Source organism: Geotrypetes seraphini, chromosome 19 (assembly GCF_902459505.1).
Source record: "Geotrypetes seraphini chromosome 19, aGeoSer1.1, whole genome shotgun sequence".
Taxonomy (NCBI): Eukaryota; Metazoa; Chordata; class Amphibia; order Gymnophiona; family Dermophiidae; genus Geotrypetes; species Geotrypetes seraphini.
In genome coordinates this window covers 22,540,159-22,559,208 of record NC_047102.1, presented here as the reverse complement: position 1 = coordinate 22,559,208, position 19,050 = coordinate 22,540,159, and the positions used below count along the sequence as shown (strand labels likewise).

At 44.1% G+C, this 19,050-nt stretch overlaps 1 protein-coding gene across 1 annotated transcript in view; it reads left to right on the top strand.

Annotated features, from left to right (window-relative positions):
* Positions 1-19,050, top strand: part of LOC117352352 (receptor-type tyrosine-protein phosphatase beta-like) — a 450,002-nt gene that overhangs the window by 347,046 nt on the left and 83,906 nt on the right. The window contains exons 24-26 of the mRNA XM_033928784.1: positions 6,624-6,881; positions 8,899-9,162; positions 15,198-15,455. Coding sequence (XP_033784675.1) covers positions 6,624-6,881; positions 8,899-9,162; positions 15,198-15,455 — 780 coding nt within the window. The remainder of the gene's footprint in view (positions 1-6,623; positions 6,882-8,898; positions 9,163-15,197; positions 15,456-19,050) is intronic.

Sequence of the window (19,050 nt, the reverse complement as noted above, 5' to 3'; positions counted from 1 at the left end):
CCTATCCATCTTAGTATGTCCCCTTCTATTCCATGGCTTTGTAGTTTCCTCAGAAGCCTTGCATGCGGAACCTTGTCGAACGCTTTCTGGAAGTCCAAGTATATTATATCCACCGGGTCTCCGCTATCGATTTGTTTGTTCACCTTCTAAAAAAATTGAAGTAAATTCGTCAAACATGACTTCCCCTTCCTGAAGCCGTGTTAACTGGCTCTCATCAGGTTGTTATTTTCCAGGTGTTGTACTATGCTGTCCTTAATTAGTGCTTCAACCATCTTCCCAGGAACCGACGTAAGACTCACAGGTCTATAGGGAGGAAGAAAGGGTTCATTGGCATAGGAAGGGGAGAGGCAGCACCCCGGTTCGTAAGTACGAGTTATCCCAGGACAAGCAGGCAGGTATTCTCACTAGTGGGTGATGTCATCCGACAGAGCCCCAATGCGGACGTCTCACAAGCATACTTGCTTGAAGAAACTTCAGAAGTTTCGAGATGCCCGCACCGCGCATGCCAAGTGCCTTCCCGCCCGATGCTCCGGGCGTGTCTCCTCGGTTCTTTTTTTCCGCGGAGCTGAGAAGTTTTGCTTCAATTCTCTGCGCTGAGTGAACCCGTGTTCTTGCCTTCTAGTACCGCGGTTTTGAGTTTTTTGCTCTTTATCGTGTGTTATATTTCATTCGTTTCTTTTTTTTCAAAAAAAATAAATAAATTTCTTCCGGAAATTCGACCGGGTCGGCCGTGTGGTTGAGGCCCCGCTCTTTCGATCTCGCAGCGGAGCTTTTTTGGCCTATGTCCCGGTTTTAAGAAGTGCAGCAAGTGCCAGCGCGCGATTTCGTTGACGGACCCGCATCGACACTGCCTGCAGTGTCTTGGTCCTGAACATCTTCTGAAATCGTGCCGGCCTTGTTCCACTCTCACAGCAAGTGCGTTTAAGCGTCGCTGTTTCCTGTGGGAGTCGATGTTCAAGATGGAAGCTGCTAAGGAACCTTCAGCTTCGACTTCGAGCAGCGCTTCGCCTGTACCTGCGAAGTCATCCTCGGCTCCTGTTGCATCGAGTCTCTTGAATCCGGCCTCCTTCGTTCCAGCTTCGACCATGCCTCCTGCTTCGGTGCCTTCCTCGGTCTCCTCAGAACATGTACCTCCTCAGACCATTCCCCCAGTGGTTCTCAAAGTGCCGAAAGCTTCTAAGGCTAAGCACTCGACCACTCAGGAGCGCGAAGACCATACAGGAGGTCCCACTTCGAGTGCGGCTCCCTCCTTGTCGGCTTCGCTGCGGTCGATCATGGAGGCTCAAGTCATTGATATGACCACCATGGAGCCCAAGTGGCTGGCCATGATCCAGGGTGGGCAAGCAGTTCCTCCTCGGGGGGGCGAGCCGCCCCCTCCTCCTCCCCCTCGCCGTTCGCTCTCGCTGCTCGGGGAGTTGGAGCGGCGCTCGGCGGCCAGTTCATCGAGGTGTGCTTCGTTTAGTGACATGCCGCCTCTGGAACCCATTCCCCCTCCGGGCGAAGAACTTTGGGACATTCCTTCGGGTAATCGAAGCCCTGGGCATCGCCAGGAAGAGTTCTTCCGCACTCCCTATCAAGCATGGAATGTGGCTCGAGAGGCAACGAGCCATCTTCCTCTTCGCTCTACGGCCTCCAGCCCTATCTACTCATTGGAGGCCTCTGGGGACCAGTCTAAGCACCGCCGGTCCAGGTCTCCTTTGAGACACAGGGAGGGGCATCGTTCCAGGCATTCTTCGAGGCATTCTACAGTCTCGCCTCAGAAGAAACTACCTTGTGTGGGGTATTCCTCTTCGGATGTCTCCCCTCCAGGGCCGGAGTACGAGGATCCCTATGGCTCTTTCTCGCCCTGCCGATCACAAGTCTCCTTGGATCCAGAGGCCTCGACTTCATCCAGCCCGTCCCGCTGGCCTGTGTTAGCGGACCAATTGTCTTTTTCGTCTTTTCTCAGGCAGATGGCGGATGATCTCGACATCACCTTGGACTCTGGATACCATGCATCTGCCTCATCCTCCTGCCGAGTCTCTTCGTCTACCTTTGCACAAGCTTCTCGACCAGACCTTTATGCGATGTTTCGAAACACCGTACTCTATTCCTGCCGTTCCTGGCAAACTGGATGCCAGGTACCGCACGGTCCATCACAAGGGGTTTGAGGGCTCCCAGCTTTCTCATCAGTTCCTGTTGGTCGAGTCCTCCCTCAAAAGATTTCATCCGTCCCAGGTGTATGCCTCGGTGCCACTGGGCAGAGGGGGCCGGACCATGGATAAATTCGGGAGGCGCATCTACCAGAACTCGATGATGGCATCCAGAGTTCTCAATTACACTTTCCATTTTGCAACTTATTTGGAGTTCTTCCTGCCTGTGCTTCGGAAGTTTACACCTTACATTGAATCTCAGGCTCGTTTGAATTTGAGGAGGTGGTCACCTCGCTATCCCAGCTGCGACTTCAACTGATGCATTCCTCCTATGATGCCTTCGAGCTCTCGGCACGAGCCGCTGCCTGCTCCGTGGCCATGCGTCATTTAGCCTGGCTTCGAACCATTGACATGGACCCGAACCTCCAGGACAGGCTTGCCAACGTTCCCTGTGTGGGTGCTGATTTGTTTGATGAATCTATTGAGACCGTGACGAAGAAGCTGTCGGACCATGAAAAATCTTTCCAGTCCATCCTTCGTCCCAAGCCTAAACCTGCTCAGTCTCGACCTTCTCGACCGCCCTTGATCTATCAGCAGCGCTATACTCCCAGGCAGGCTCCTGCTGCGAGGCAACCAGCGAAGCGGCAGCCACCACAGAAGGCTCAACAAAAACCTCAGCCTTCTGCTGTCCCTAAGGCTCCTCAGCCTTTTTGACTCTCTGATAGGGAGCATAACCAACACCGTTCTGCCATCCCCTGTCTTTCCAATTGGGGATCGCCTCCATCATTTTTATTATCGATGGACGGCTATTACCACCGACTTTTGGGTCCTTACCATCATCAGGGAAGGATATTCTCTTCAGTTCCTTCGGGTCCCCCCGGACCACCCTCCAAGAGAGTATCCTGCCAACTTGACCCAGACCGCCCTTCTTCTTCAGGAAGCTCAGGCTTTGCTCCAACACAACCGGGGGTTTTACTCCCGGTACTTCCTTGTTCCGAAGAAGACGGGCGACCTGCGTCCAATTCTGGACCTCAGGGTCCTCAACAAGTTTCTGGTCAAGGAGAGATTTCGCATGCTGACCCTTGCTTCTCACTACCCCCTCCTCGAGCAGAACGACTGGATCTCAATGAGGCCTACACTCACATTCCCATTCATCCGGCCTCTCGCCAGTTCCTCAGATTTCGGGTGGGACATCTACATCTGCAGTATCGAGTGCTTCCATTCGCCCTGTCCTCGTCTCCCAGGGTCTTCACGAAGTGTCTGGTGGTCGTGGCCGCTGCACTCCGGAACCAGGGTCTTCAGGTATTTCCCTACCTCGACAATTGGCTCATCAAGGCCACCTCGGCTTCGGGGGTCATCTCGGCGACCCTGACAACGATTTGGTTCCTGCAGATTTTGGGCTTCGAGATCAACTTCCCAAAATCTCATCTGCAGCCTACCCAGTCTCTTCCCTTCATCGGGGCAGTTCTGGATACTATTCAGCTCAGAGCATTCCTTCCTCCACAGCGCCTGGATGCTCTTCTTCACCTCTGCCAGTCAGTGTCTTCTCGCCAGTCCATCTCAGCGAGACACATGATGGTTCTCCTGGGCCACATGGCCTCTACAGTTCATGTGACTCCTTTTGCCAGACTTCACCTCAGGATTCCTCAGTGGACCCTGGCTTCTCAATGGACACAGATGTCAGATCCTTTGACTCGTCACATCATAGTCACTCCTGCTCTTCAGCAGTCTCTACATTGGTGGATGACCTCTTCAAATCTATCCAGAGGTTTGCTGTTTCATACTCCTCCCCACCAAAAAGTTCTCACGACCGATTCCTCGACCTATGCCTGGGGAGCTCATCTAGACAGCCTTCACACTCAAGGCTTTTGGACCAGTGCGGACCGGCTGTGCCATATCAATCTTCTGGAACTCAGGGCGATTTTCAATGCTCTTCAAGCGTTTCAACATCTGCTTCACGACATGGTGGTCCTCATTCACACGGACAATCAGGTCGCCATGTATTATGTCAACAAGCAGGGGGGCACGGGTTCGGCCTTCCTCTGTCAGGAACCTCTCAGAGTCTGGGATTGGGCAATTCGCCACAACACCTTCCTCAAAGCTGTCTACATTCAGGGGAAGGACAATGCCTTGGCGGACAACTTAAGTCGTCTCCTCCAGCCTCACTAATGGACCCTGCATTCCAGGCCCCTTCATCAGATCTTCTCTCAGTGGGGGACGCCTCAGATAGACCTCTTTGCGGCTCCCCACAACTTCAAACTGCCTCAATTCTGCTCCAGGATCTACACTCCTCATCGCCTCGAGGCAGATGCCTTTCTGCTGGATTGGGGGAATCGTTTTCTGTATGCGTTTCCTCCATTTCCTCTCATTCAAAAGACTCTGGTCAAATTGAAATCCGACCATGCCACCATGATTCTGATAGCTCCTCGGTGGCCCAGACAGTCTTGGTACTCCCTTCTACGTCAACTCAGCAGCAGGGAGCCGTTCCTTCTTCCAATGTTTCCTTCACTGCTTATTCAGCAACAAGGATCTCTACTCCATCCCAACCTGCAGTCTCTCCACCTGACAGCTTGGTTCCTCTCAACATGACTCCCCGTCAGTTTTCCAAGGCGGTGAGGGATGTGTTGGAGGATTCCAGAAAGCCTGCTACTAGACAATGCTACTCCCAAAAATGGACTAGATTTTCTACCTGGTGTGTTTCTTATCGTAGGGAGCCTCAGCGAGCCTCCCTGTCTTCTGTTTTGGACTATCTTTTACACCTCTCTCATTCTGGCCTCAAGTCTACATCGATACGAGTCCATCTGAGTGCAATTGCGGCTTTCCATCAGCCTCTGCAAGGGAAACCTCTCTCTGCTCATCCTGTGGTTTCCAGATTTATGAAAGGACTTTTCCATGTCAATCCACCTCTCAAACCTCCTCCAGTGGTTTGGGATCTCAACGTTGTCCTTTCTCACCTTATGAAACCTCCTTTTGAGCCTCTCAACAAGGCTCCGCTGAAGTTTCTCACTTGGAAAGTGGTTTTTCTGGTTGCCCTCACTTCTGCTCGCAGGGTCAATGAGCTTCAGGCCTCAGTGGTGGATCCACTTTTCACAGTATTTCATCATGACAAGGTGGTCCTTCGCACTCATCCGAAATTCCTACCTAAAGTGGTCTCTGAATTTCATCTCAACCAATCCATAGTTCTTCCTGTGTTTTTTCCAAAGCCTCATTCTCATCCTGGAGAATCAGCTCTTCACACTCTGGACTGTAAATGTGCTTTGGCTTTCTACCTGGATCGCACCAAACCACACAGAACTGCTCCTCAACTTTTCATCTCCTTTGATCCGAACAAGTTGGGACGCCCTGTCTCGAAGCGTACCATCTCCAACTGGATGGCGGCTTGCATCTCTTTCTGCTATGCCCAGGCTGGATTACCCCTTCCCTGTAAAGTCACAGCCCATAAGGTCAGAACAATGGCGGCCTCTGTAGCCTTCCTCAGATCGACACCGATTGAGGAGATTTGTAAGGCTGCCACTTGGTCCTCGGTTCATACATTCACCTCTCATTATTGTCTGGATACTTTCTCCAGACGGGATGGACAGTTTGGCCAAACAGTATTATAAAATTTATTCTCCTAAGTTGCCAACTCTCCCACCATCCCATTGAGGTTAGCTTGAAGGTCACCCACTAGTGAGAATACCTGCCTGCTTGTCCTGGGATAAAGCAATGTTACTTACCGTAACAGTTGTTATCCAGGGACAGCAGGCAGCTATTCTCACGTCCCACCCACCTCCCCTGGGTTGGCTTCTCTGCTAGCTACCTGAACTGAGGAGACACGCCCGGAGCTTCGGGCGGGAAGGCACTTGCGCATGCGCGGTGCTGGCATCTCGAAACTTCTGAAGTTTCTTCAAGCAAGTATGCTTGTGAGACGTCCGCATCGGGGCTCTGTCGGATGACATCACCCATTAGTGAGAATAGCTGCCTGCTGTCCCTGGATAACAACTGTTACGGTAAGTAACATTGCTTTCTACGTAAGTCGAGTGTTCTTAAATCAGAGACTGCCTGTATTGTAAAATGTAATTATTCATGACAGTGTTACTTTAAATGTCTTCTGGATCCTGCATTCTCAAGTTCCATTGTGCCTTTATCCCTGTATGAGAAAGTAGCAGTAACTATCATGGTTACAGTAGATACTGGGTAATAATAGCATTGTCAGCAGAGGACTTCTAGGTTTATTATTAACCCTGTAAATTCAGAGTACTATTTGAATAGATAGGCTCCTGGGTGGCTTATTTGCTTAGTATGAGTTCTACTTTTTTATGGGCATTTTGGTTCACTATGTTTTACTTAATATAATTGATGAATAGACTCAGTTATTCAAATGACTGAAAGTTGTCTGAGAGTAATTGGATGCACTGTTGATACTGCACACACTAAGGCATGATCTGTTAAGGTACTAGTGATATCTTAAAATGTGGTACATTTAACCTGGACTTTTCTGCTATTCCTCAGAACCTGAAAAAATACCTACTGGTAACATAACAGTTATTGCCCCAAATATCTCCACAAACTCTCTGCAAGTCTCTTGGACTAAACCACCTGGCAATGTGGAATACTATGTAATTGACCTTCAAGGTGCTGTAAACTTCACCCAGAACAGCACATCTGTGACATTTACGAACTTGCTCCCTGACAGAAATTACAGCATCACAATAACAACTGTCAGTGGTGATCACAGACAACGGTCGGATCTAGTGTTCTGTGCAACTTGTAAGTTAACCTTTTATATATTTACCCATTAAATCTCAATGTTCACTTCTATAGGATTGTACAGGACAATAATGTTCATTTTGTTTTTCCATGCTGTTTCTAGGTGTTTTTGTGTAGATTATTTTGTTTCATGGAGGTAGTGCCCTGGAAAGAGTGCACTAGTTCTGAAGAATGCATACCATTTTTCAGTGGTACGTGCATGCAGGTTTGTTTCTTGTCATTTTGGGCTGAAACAGCTTGGGAAATGCACATCTCAAATGAATGCACATTTCTATGGCTCAGTATTTACACCGATGAAAACAGGAAAGGGATGTAGTTGTACAACCACATGTAAAGAGGTTTATTTTCCCTATCTGTCCCGGTGGACGGTTTCACAGTCTGTCTAAAGTACCTGGAGTAGTGGAGGATTAAGTGATTTGCCCAGGGTCACATGGAACAGCATGGAGTGTGAACCCACAACCTCAGGGTGCTGAGGCTGTAATTCTAACCGCTACGTCATGCTTTCCTCCTTCCATTATGTACCTTAGTTAAATCATTGCTCATTACAATTTTTGCAACTGAGAAGTGCATATATGCTGTAGCTATGTGCTTGGTTTCAGCCTAAAGACAGAAATTTCAGAGCATTGACAGAGGCAGGTGGCATCTTTATAGACAGTATTTCCCAAATTGGTCCTGGAGTACCCCCTTGCCAGTCAGATTTTCAGAATGTCTGCGATGAATATGCATGACTCAGATTTGGATGGAAGCAGTATATGCAAATCTGAAAACCTGACTGGTAAGGGGGGGGGGATACTCCAGTACTGACTTGAGAAACATTGATATTGACTTACCAGTTTGTTTCAGAAATGTTGAAAAGCATATATTAGAAACATGACGGCAGATAAAGGCCAAATGGCCCATCTAGTCTGCCCATCCACAGTAACCATTATCTCTTTCTCTCTCTAAGAGATCCCACGTGCCAACCTCAAACATAATTTTCAATAATGTACTTATACAAGTATCATGCTACCTCCTACCTCTTTTATTTATTTCTATAGTGCTACCAGACATACGTAGTGCTGTACAGAATCAAAGTCATCCTTTATACGTTCATATGTGGTTATTTAACTTACCTAACCTGCATATAACACCTTGGGTGAATCTCTTCATTAAAGTTAATAAATCCCAAGAAATAAATATTCAAGCACAAAGGGGGACATTCTATAAATGGTTTCTAGGTTAGATGCACTAATTGGAAACACCTAGTGACGCCTAACTGAATTCTTAACAAAACTTAATTGGTTTAATTTGTTTAATTGGGATAGTAATTGACCATACCATTAAAAATAATTTTTCAAAACAATTAATTTAAATTTTGTGTGAAACACTGTGTGGCCCCTAGCGACACCTTAGTCAAGGCACCTACCTGAAAAGTGGTTAGGGGGCAGAGAAAAGGCATGGTTAGCTTAGGCGTCGCTAGATGTCTGTGTTAGTTGCCAGGAAATTAGGCCAGGAAGACCCTGGATTAATGGCGCCTACCACTAGGACACCTAGTGATGACTACGCCCGCTTAGGTGCCGCACGGTTAATTGACAACTGCACCAGTCGGCACTTACAAGTTAGGCGCCATTTATAGAAAATCAGGTGGTTTGTATTTGACTATCAGGTTGCCTGAAAAGTATGAATATCCCTTGTTAGGTGCTTTTTAAAAAAATTTATCTTAGATATTTATTGTAAATTGTTTAAATTTATTAGATGCTTGATGGGAGCTCTAGGTGAAATGTAAAAGATTTTTCCATGAAATTTTATTGAGCTCTTCACATTCCATGGCTGTGATTAAGACAAACAGTAGATTAATACAATTACCATATAATTTGTATAGTCAGCATACTTTTTCTGATCATGCATTATCCTTTATTCTCTATTGTGTATTCCTATTTGAGTTTGTTATACACTACAGATTACATTTGTGGACTAACTGGCTATATATACTCATTAATAAAACAAATAACTGCGATTTCCTTCCTTATTTTAACAGATCCTTCTAAACCAGGCACTTTAAATTTGGTAGAGGTGGGAACTAACAATATGTTTCTTAACTGGAGTGAACCTGAAAATATGAGCAGAGGAGAATATTATTTTAATATTACCTATAAACCTTCATCAGGATATTCTCTGCATCGCAATGATACTTCTGTGAACCTGACAGGTCTTACAGCTGGGACAAAACACACAGTAACAGTAGTAACCATTGGGGCTCTTGGATATCAGAGTTTACCTGAGAGCAAGTCTTTCTACACAAGTAAGGGATTTCTCATTATACAATTACTGTATATACTCAAACAGAAACTGAGATTTTTGGGTAAAAAAATGGCCCCAAAATGGGGGTCTCAGTTTATGTTTGGGTCAGCACCCACCTGCCCCCCTCCTTGACTTGTTGTAAGCCTCCACCAGGCCTGTTGTAAGACCTGGTAGTCCAGTGGTGGGCCGGGACAGGAGGATTGCCTCCTGTCTTGGCTGACTCTAACAATTCTCACCTCCCTCCCACATCCCCAATTAGTAAGAACATAAGAATTTGCCTCCGCTGGGTCAAACCAGAGGTCCATCGCGCCTAGCATTCCGCACCCGCGGTGGCCCATCAGGTCCATGACCTGTCATGTTTACTTGATTTAGCCCAATAGCCCCCTTGTTTTTATCTTTACTCTTTCCATACTCTTATCTACCCTTATCTGTATCCCTCAATCCCCCTATCCTTCAAGAATCCATCCAATCCCTCTTTGAATCCCCTTAGCGTACTCTGCCCGACCACTTCCTCCGGGAGCGCGTTCCATGTGTCCACACCCCTGTGTGTGAAGAAGAACCTCCTGGCATTGGTTTTAAACTTGTTCCCTTCCAGTTTCTCCAAGTGCCCTCTTGTGCCTGTGGTTCCCCGTAGTTTGAAGAATCTATCCTTGTCTACCTTCTCCATGCCCCTCATGATCTTGAAAGTTTCTATCATGTCTCCCCTAAGCCTCCTCTTTTCCAGGGAGAAGAGTCCCAACTTGTCCAGCCTGTCAGCGTATGAACAGTCCTCCATGCCATTTATCATTTTCGTAGCTCTTCTCTGGACCCTCTCAAGTATCACCATGTCTTTCTTGAGGTACGGCGACCAATATTGGACACAGTACTCTAGATGCGGGCGCACCATTGCACGATACAGTGGCATGATGACTTCCTTCGTCCTGGTTGTAATTCCCTTCTTAATGATGCCCAGCATTCTGTTAGCTTTCTTCGAGGCCGCTGCACATTGCGCTGATGATTTCATGTTTGTATTCACCAGCACACCCAAGTCTTTTTCAAGATTACTCTCCTCCAGCAATGTTCCCCCCATTTTGTAGCTGTACCTTGGGTTCCTTTTCCCTATATGCATGACCTTACATTTTTCTATGTTAAAGCACATTTGCCATTTGTTTGCCCACTCTTCCAGTTTGCTTAGGTCCCTTTGCAGGTCTTCGCACTCCTTTGTGTTCCTAACTCTGCTGCAGAGTTTGGTGTCATCAGCAAATTTTATAACTTCACACCTCGTCCCCGTTTCCAAGTTGTTGATAAATATATTGAACAGCAGTGGTCCCAGCACCGACCCCTGCGGAACACCGCTAGTGACCCTCTGCCAGTCGGAGTATTGACCCTTCACTCCAACCCTTTGTTTAGTGCCGGCCAACCAGTGCCTGATCCATCTGTGTACATCTCCTCCCACCCCGTGGTTCGACAATTTCTTAAGTAGCCGCTCATGGGGGACCTTATCAAAGGCTTTTTGGAAGTCGAGATAAATGATATCTATGGATTCCCCTTTGTCCATCTGGCTGTTCATCCCTTCAAAGAAGTGCAGTAGGTTTGTTTGGCACGATCTTCCTTTGCAGAAGCCATGTTGGCTCGGTTTCAGTTATCCATTTCTTTCTATGTGTTCACAGATGCTATCCTTTATTAATGCTTCCACCATCTTGCCCGGAATCGAAGTCAAGCTCACCAGTCTGTCCTTGATTAGTGCTTCAACCATCTTCCCAGGAACCGACGTAAGACTCACAGGTCTATAGGGAGGAAGAAAGGATACATTGGCATAGGAAGGGGAGAGGCAGCACCCTGGTTCGTAAGTACGACTTCTACGTAAGTCGAGTGTTCTTAAACCAGAGACTGCCTGTATTGTAAAATGTAATTATTCATGACAGTGTTACTTTAAATGTCTTCTGGATCCTGCATTCTCAAGTTCCATTGTGCCTTTATCCCTGTATGAGAAAGTAGCAGTAACAGAGGAGGGAGAGAGGATCGGCTAGTGACCTGTCTCCCAGGAGCAAGAACGAAGGACATCACCGACAGAATCGAGAGGATCCTGGATGGCGCGGAAACAGAAGAGACAGCAGTGATAATCCACGTGGGAACAAATGATGTCAACAGGAGAAATTACAGCAGGACTACGCTAATTGAACAGTTCAAGATCCTAGGAAGGAAACTGAAGCTGAGGACACAGAAGATAGCATTCTCAGAGATTCAGCCAGTACCGAGGGCAGATGTGAAGAGGCAGACCGAGCTACAAGCAATAAACGCTTGGTTGAGGAGATGGTGCGAAGAAGAAGGATTCCTTTTTGTAAGAAACTGGACAACTTTTTTGGGGAAGAACAAGCTCTTCAGGAGGGACGGACTACACCTGAGCAAGGCAGGAACGAGACTGCTAGCAAACATCGTCAAGAGAGGAATTGAGCAGGCTTTAAACTGAGAAGAAGGGGAAAGCCGATAGTCGACCTGACGTCGACGGTTCGGACAAGAGTATCCAAAGAAGATACTGAGCGGGAAAAATGCTGGGAACAGGCAAGAGACGAACAACAGAAGCTGTTGACCAACAAAAAGGGCAAACAGATAAAATTAGAGGATCAGGAGAGATCAGGAAATCAGGTTGCAGACGAAAAAGATACACCAAAAAATGAGGAAGAAAGGAACAGAAAAGATACACCAAAAAATGAGGAAGAAAGGAACAGAAATGAGGGACTGGCAGCCCAACTAGGGGATGGTAAGAGGAGCAAAACACATGTAAAACCAGCAGAGAAAAGAAAAGACCAGGACTTAAATTGCTTGTACGCTAATGCAAGGAGCCTAAAGACCAAAATGGGAGAATTAGAAGCCATAGCCAAAAAAGAAAACCTAGACATCATTGGAATCACGGAAACATGGTGGAATGAGGATAACCAATGGGACATAGTGCTGCCAGGGTACAAACTCTATAGAAGAGACAGGACCCACAAGAAGGGTGGAGGAATAGCACTATACATAAAAGACACCATTCCCTCGTCCGGAGTGGATATAGAACCAAAGGCGGAAGGACTGGAGTCATTATGGGTCAAATTACCAGGAAAAAGTGGCCTTGACATAAGATTGGGTCTATACTATCGTCCACCTGGACAAACGGAAGCAAACGACAAAGATTTGGCAGCAGAATTGAGGCGGGAAGGCAACAACAGGAATGTGACAGTAATGGGAGATTTTAACTACCCCGGGATAAACTGGAATATTGGAAACTCAAACTGTGCGAGGGAAACAGAATTCTTAGAGGCTGTGAGGGACTGCTTTATGGATCAGTTTGTCAAGGAACCAACAAGAGGATATGCCACTCTTGACCTAATCCTCAACGGAATAGGGGGACCTGCAAAAGAAGTGGAAGTAGTAGGACCACTAGGAAACAGCGATCACAACATGATCCAGTACAAATTAGGAGTAAGTACAGCAAAAGGGAAGAGAACCACAGTGACAACGTTCAACTTCAAGAAAGGGAACTATGATGCTATGAGAGCAATGGTAAGAAAAAAACTTAGAAACAGCTCAAGGAAAACAGAAACTGTAGAGCAAGCCTGGTCTCTATTCAAGGGCACAGTGCAAGAAGCACAACATATGTACATCCCCAGATTTAGAAAAGGGTGCAAAAAATACCGAACAAAAGACCCCGCATGGATAAACAATGAGGTGAAGAAAGCGATAGGAGACAAGAAAAAATCATTCCAGAAATGGAAAAAGGACCAAACTGGGGAAAACTGGAATGAACACAGGAAACGCCAAAGAGAATGTCATCAAGTGGTTAGGAGAGCGAAAAGAGAATACGAAGAGAGACTGGCCAGGGAGGCAAAAAACTTCAAATCATTCTTCAGATATGTTAAGGGGAAGAAATCAGCGAGGGAGGAAGTAGGACCGTTGGATGATGGAGACAAAAAGGGAGTGATAAAGGAGCAAAAAGAGGTAGCCGACAGGTTAAACAAATTCTTCTCGTCAGTCTTCACAAGCGAGGACACATCCAGTGTACCGGAACCCGACGTGATCTTCCATGGTGACCAAGAAGAAAAACTGTCAGCAATAGAGGTGAGCCATGAGGATGTCCTCCAACAGATAGATAGATTGAAAAGCGACAAATCACCAGGCCCGGACGGAATCCACCCTAGGGTACTAAAAGAACTAAGAAATGAGATAGCGGGAATACTCCAACGAGTTTGCAACCTATCCTTGAAAACTGGAGAGATTCCGGAGGACTGGAAGATAGCAAATGTTACACCTATCTTTAAAAAGGGGTCAAGAGGAGACCCGGGAAACTATAGGCCGGTAAGTTTGGCATCGGTTCCGGGCAAGATGGTAGAAGCACTGATAAAGGACAGCATCTGAGAGCACATAAAAAAAAATGGGCTGATGAAAGCGAGCCAACATGGCTTCTGCAAGGGAAGATCGTGCCAAACAAACTTACTGCACTTCTTTGAGGGGGTAAACAGCCAGTTGGACAAAGGGGAACCTGTAGACATCATTTACCTTGACTTCCAAAAGGCCTTTGACAAGGTACCCCATGAGCGGCTACTTAGGAAGCTGTGGAACCACGGGGTGGAAAGGGACGTACACAGATGGATCAAACATTGGTTGGCAGGCAGGAGACAGAGGGTTGGAGTGAAGGGTCACTACTCGGGCTGGAGGAAAGTCACGAGCGGAGTTCCGCAGGGGTATGTACTTGGACCGCTGCTGTTCAATATATTTATTAATGACCTGGAAACGGGGACGAAATGTGAAGTTATAAAATTTGCGGACGACACTAAACTCTGTAGAAGGGTTAGAACTACGGAAGAGTGTGAGGACCTTCAAAGGGACCTAAACAAACTGGAGGAGTGGGCGAATAAATGGCAGATGAAATTCAATGTAGGGAAATGCAAGGTCATGCATATAGGGAGAAAGAACCCGATGTTCAGCTACCAAATGGGGGGATTAGTATTAGAGGGAAGTAACCTTGAAAGAGATTTGGGTGTACTGGTGGATACAACAATGAAGTCAACGGCGCAATGCGCAGCAGCCGCGAAGAAGGCAAACAGAATGTTGGGTATTATTAAAAATGGTATTACGACCAGAACAAAAGAAGTCATCCTGCCGTTGTATTGGGCAATGGTGCGCCCGCACCTGGAGTACTGTGTTCAGTATTGGTCACCGTACCTTAAGAAGGATATGGCAATACTTGAGAGGGTCCAGAGGAGAGCGACACGAATGATTAAGGGCATGGAAAACCTTTCATACACTGAAAGATTGGAGAGGCTGGAGCTCTTCTCCCTGGAAAAGCGGAGACTCAGAGGAGACATGATAGAAACCTACAAGATCATGAAGGGCATAGAGAAAGTAGAGATTCTTCAAATTTTCAAAACATAAAAGAACAAGAGGGCATTCAGAAAAATTGGAAGGGGATAGATTCAAAACAAATGCTAGGAAGTTTTTCTTTACTCAGCGGGTGGTGGATACCTGGAATGCGCTTCCAGAGGACGTAATAGGGCAGAGTACGGTACTGGGGTTTAAGAAAGGATTGGACAATTTTCTGTTGGAAAAGGGGATAGAGGGGTATAGATAGAGGATTACTGCACAGGTCCTGGACCTGTTGGGCCGCCGCGTGAGCAGACTGCTGGGCACGATGGACCTCAGGTCTGACCCGGCAGAGGCATTGCTTATGTTCTTATGTTCTATCATGGTTACAGTAGATACTGGGTAATAATAGCATTGTCAGCAGAGGACTTCTAAGTTTATTATTAACCCTGTAAATTCAGAGTACTATTTGAATAGATAGGCTCCTGTGTGGCTTATTTGCTTAGTATGAGTTCTACTTTTTTATGGGCATTTTGGTTCACTATGTTTTACTTAATATAATTGATGAATAGACTCAGTTATTCAGATGACTGAAAGTTGTCTGAGAGTAATTGGATGCACTGTTGATACTGCACACACTAAGGCATGATCTGTTAAGATACCAGTGACATCTTAAAATGTGGTACATTTAACCTGGACTTTTCTGCTATTCCTCAGAACCTGAAAAAATACCTACTGGTAACATAACAGTTATTGCCCCAAATATCTCCACAAACTCTCTGCAAGTCTCTTGGACTAAACCACCTGGCAATGTGGAATACTATGTAATTGACCTTCAAGGTGCTGTAAACTTCACCCAGAACAGCACATCTGTGACATTTACGAACTTGCTCCCTGACAGAAATTACAGCATCACAATAACAACTGTCAGTGGTGATCACAGACAACGGTCGGATCTAGTGTTCTGTGCAACTTGTAAGTTAACCTTTTATATATTTACCCATTAAATCTCAACGTTCACTTCGATAGGGTTGTACATGACAACAATGTTCATTTTGTTATTCCATGCTGTTTCTAGGTGTTTTTGTGTAGATTATTTTGTTTCATGGAGGTAGTGCCCTGGAAAGAGTGCACTAGTTTTGAAGAATGCATACCATTTTTCAGTGGTACGTGCATGCAGGTTTGTTTCTTGTCATTTTGGGCTGAAATAACTTGGGAAATGCACATCTCAAATGAATGCACATTTCTATGGCTCAGTATTTACACCGATGAAAACAGGAAAGGGATGTAGTTATACAACCACACGTAAAGAGGTTTATTTTCCCTATCTGTCCCGGTGGACGGTCTCACAGTCTGTCTAAAGTACCTGGAGTAGTGGAGGATTAAGTGATTTGCCCAGGGTCACATGGAACAGCATGGAGTGTGAACCCACAACCTCAGGGTGCTGAGGCTGTAATTCTAACCGCTACGTCATGCTTTCCTCCTTCCATTATGTACCTTAGTTAAATCATTGCTCATTACAATTTTTGCAACTGAGAAGTGCATATATGCTGTAGCTATGTTCTTGGTTTCAGCCTAAAGACAGAAATTTCAGAGCATTGACAGAGGCAGGTGGCATCTTTATAGACAGTATTTTCCAAATTGGTCCTGGAGTACCCCCTTGCCAGTCAGATTTTCAGAATGTCTGCGATGAATATGCACGTCTCAGATTTGGATGGAGGCAGTATATGCAAATCTGAAAACCTGACTGGTAAGGGGGGGGGGGGATACTCCAGTACTGACTTGAGAAACATTGATATTGACTTACCAGTTTGTTTCAGAAATGTTGAAAAGCATATATTAGAAACATGACGGCAGATAAAGGCCAAATGGCCCATCTAGTCTGCCCATCCACAGTAACCATTATCTCTTTCTCTCTCTAAGAGATCCCACGTGCCAACCTCAAACATAATTTTCAATAATGTACTTATACAAGTATCATGCTACCTCCTACCTCTTTTATTTATTTCTATAGTGCTACCAGACATACGCAGTGCTGTACAGAATCAAAGTCATCCTTTATACGTTCATATGTGGTTATTTAACTTACCTAAACAAAGAATGTGTAGGAGCACTTAATTGTATAATGTGTATTTGTAAACAAGGGAAAAAGGACCTCAAAATACCCCATTAAATGTGATCAATAAAGCCACACAGTTTTTGGGGTGGGTATCATCATTGGTCAAAAACCCTTGATTTTTTAATTTTTTTAAGAAAGATTTTTTATGTGTGCTTTATCAATTTTACATATATATCCAAAATCTTATTAGTGACTATTAGAAAAAAATTTTTTCTTTCTTGACTTTTTTTGAGCAAAAAGATAACCAGCAATTTCTATAACTGATATTCAAAAAGTTTCTTATATTTTGATGATAAATACTCAAAAAGCACTTATCTTGTGGACCCGACGGAGGCCATGCCCGTTTCGCTCAGTAGGCTTCTTCAAGGGTATGTTTTTGATAGTGCCAGTACAGTTTTCATTTTACTGCTCAAAATGTCTTAAACAAAAAAGAAGAAAGGAACATCACATTATACTTATAATTATATTAGAAAAGTCTCTGGACTGATATGATGAAATATTCAATTGAATGAGAGCAAAAGCATCCAAACGAGTATTAGACAGTTTTATAGTAAATATGAAGACAGCCATGTGTCTATCAAATATTTAAACCAGCAATTTGATAAAACCATACCTATAAAGATCATGGTATATTAAAAAGAAAGTTGTACTTGCCATGTAATAGGACTGCTGGTGATTTCGTCCGAAAAAAGTGAAACAAAATGGCGCTTCTATTTAAACTAGACGCCGCCGATTTTTAACCAATGAAAACGACGTTAACGTCAAACATCGCCATTTTGAATATATTATATGACGTATGTAAATAACGATCGCCATTTTAGATAGTTGTAAATAGTCATTCACAATGTCGGTACAAATAAAAACAATCCATTTAAACAGACACTCATTCTTCAAAAAAATTTTTTTGGCTGTTTAGATTCACAAATAATTTATGAAACATAATCGATCAATTGTTTTGATGGTAAATTTCATAAATGTGTTGAATATATATATTAAATGATATAGAGTATATATATTGTAAATAAGTATGTTGAAAGGATTATAAAGACATTGCTGGTATTATATAAATGAAACAAATTTAAATTAATATTAAAAGAAAACATGCCAGTCAATCTGATTGTTTAAACCATCAGGTTCCAACGATCTTAATCTTGAGATCCATGATTGTTCCTTTCTCATGAGAATATTATTACGATCTCCTCCTCTGGATGGTTTCATAACCTGATCAATCACCCAACATTTTAACTCATGAAATTCATGCTTGAATTCTTTACAATGGGATACTATTGGTGCCTCCATTTTTATGCGTTTTAAATTGGACCGATGTTCATTAAGTCTGATCTTGAGACTTCTGATTGTCTTTCCAACATATACCTTGCTGCATGGACATATTAAAAGATAAACAATATGTGTGCTATTACAATTGGAATAGAAGTTAATATAATATTGTTTCTTATCACGAGGATTGATAAAATTGTCAGATTGTACCATCATTCTGCAATTAATGCATTTTCCACATATATAATGTCCTTTCAAAACAGGATGTTTAATTGTGGTTGATTTTAATTCTGATGGACTTATTAATTCTTTTAAGTTCTTTCCCCGTGAATATGCATTTCTTAAATTAATGTTCTTAAAGATATCCATGGTTTGCATAATTTTCCAGTGTTTCTTTATCACATATGAAATTCTTGGACTTGCATTGGTATATTTAGAAACAAAAGTACAGATGTTTTCTTGTTTATTTTCTTTAGAAACCGAATCTAATAGCAAATCTCTATTATTGAATCTTGCTCTTTTGTATGCTCTACTTAGATTCTTCTTATTGTAGCCTCTTGCAATGAATTTTTCTTTTAGAGTCTTAGATTGTAATTTAAACTCATCATTAGAACTACAAATCCGTTTGTACCTTAAAAACTGAGAAAAAGGTATGCTGGTCTTGCATCCCGAAGGATGACAACTAGATGAGTGCAATAAAGTATTGCGGTCTGTACTCTTGTGATAAACTTTAGTTTCAAAACCATCTCTTGTTTGAACTATATTGATGTCTAAAAAGTTTATACTGTTATATGAGTATGTTTGTGTAAATCTGATATTATCATTACAAGTATTTAACCAGGCAAAAAAACTTTTGAATTCATAAATAGAACCTGACCATAAAAGAAAAATATCATCTATGAATCTGTACCATGATTTTATTTTGTCACTAAAAGGAGATGACTTTACCCATTCATTTTCAAAATCGTTCATAAAGAGACAAGCTATGGATGGTGCAAAAGTGGACCCCATAGCAACTCCTGATAGTTGAATGTAGAGTTTATTTAAAAATGAAAAATGATTTTCTTGCATAGCTATTCTTGTTAATTGAATGATGAAATCCGTAGGTACAAGATGAGGACGTGGTCTAGACTCCAAAATTCGCTTGATGACTTCAATTGCTTCTAATTGAGG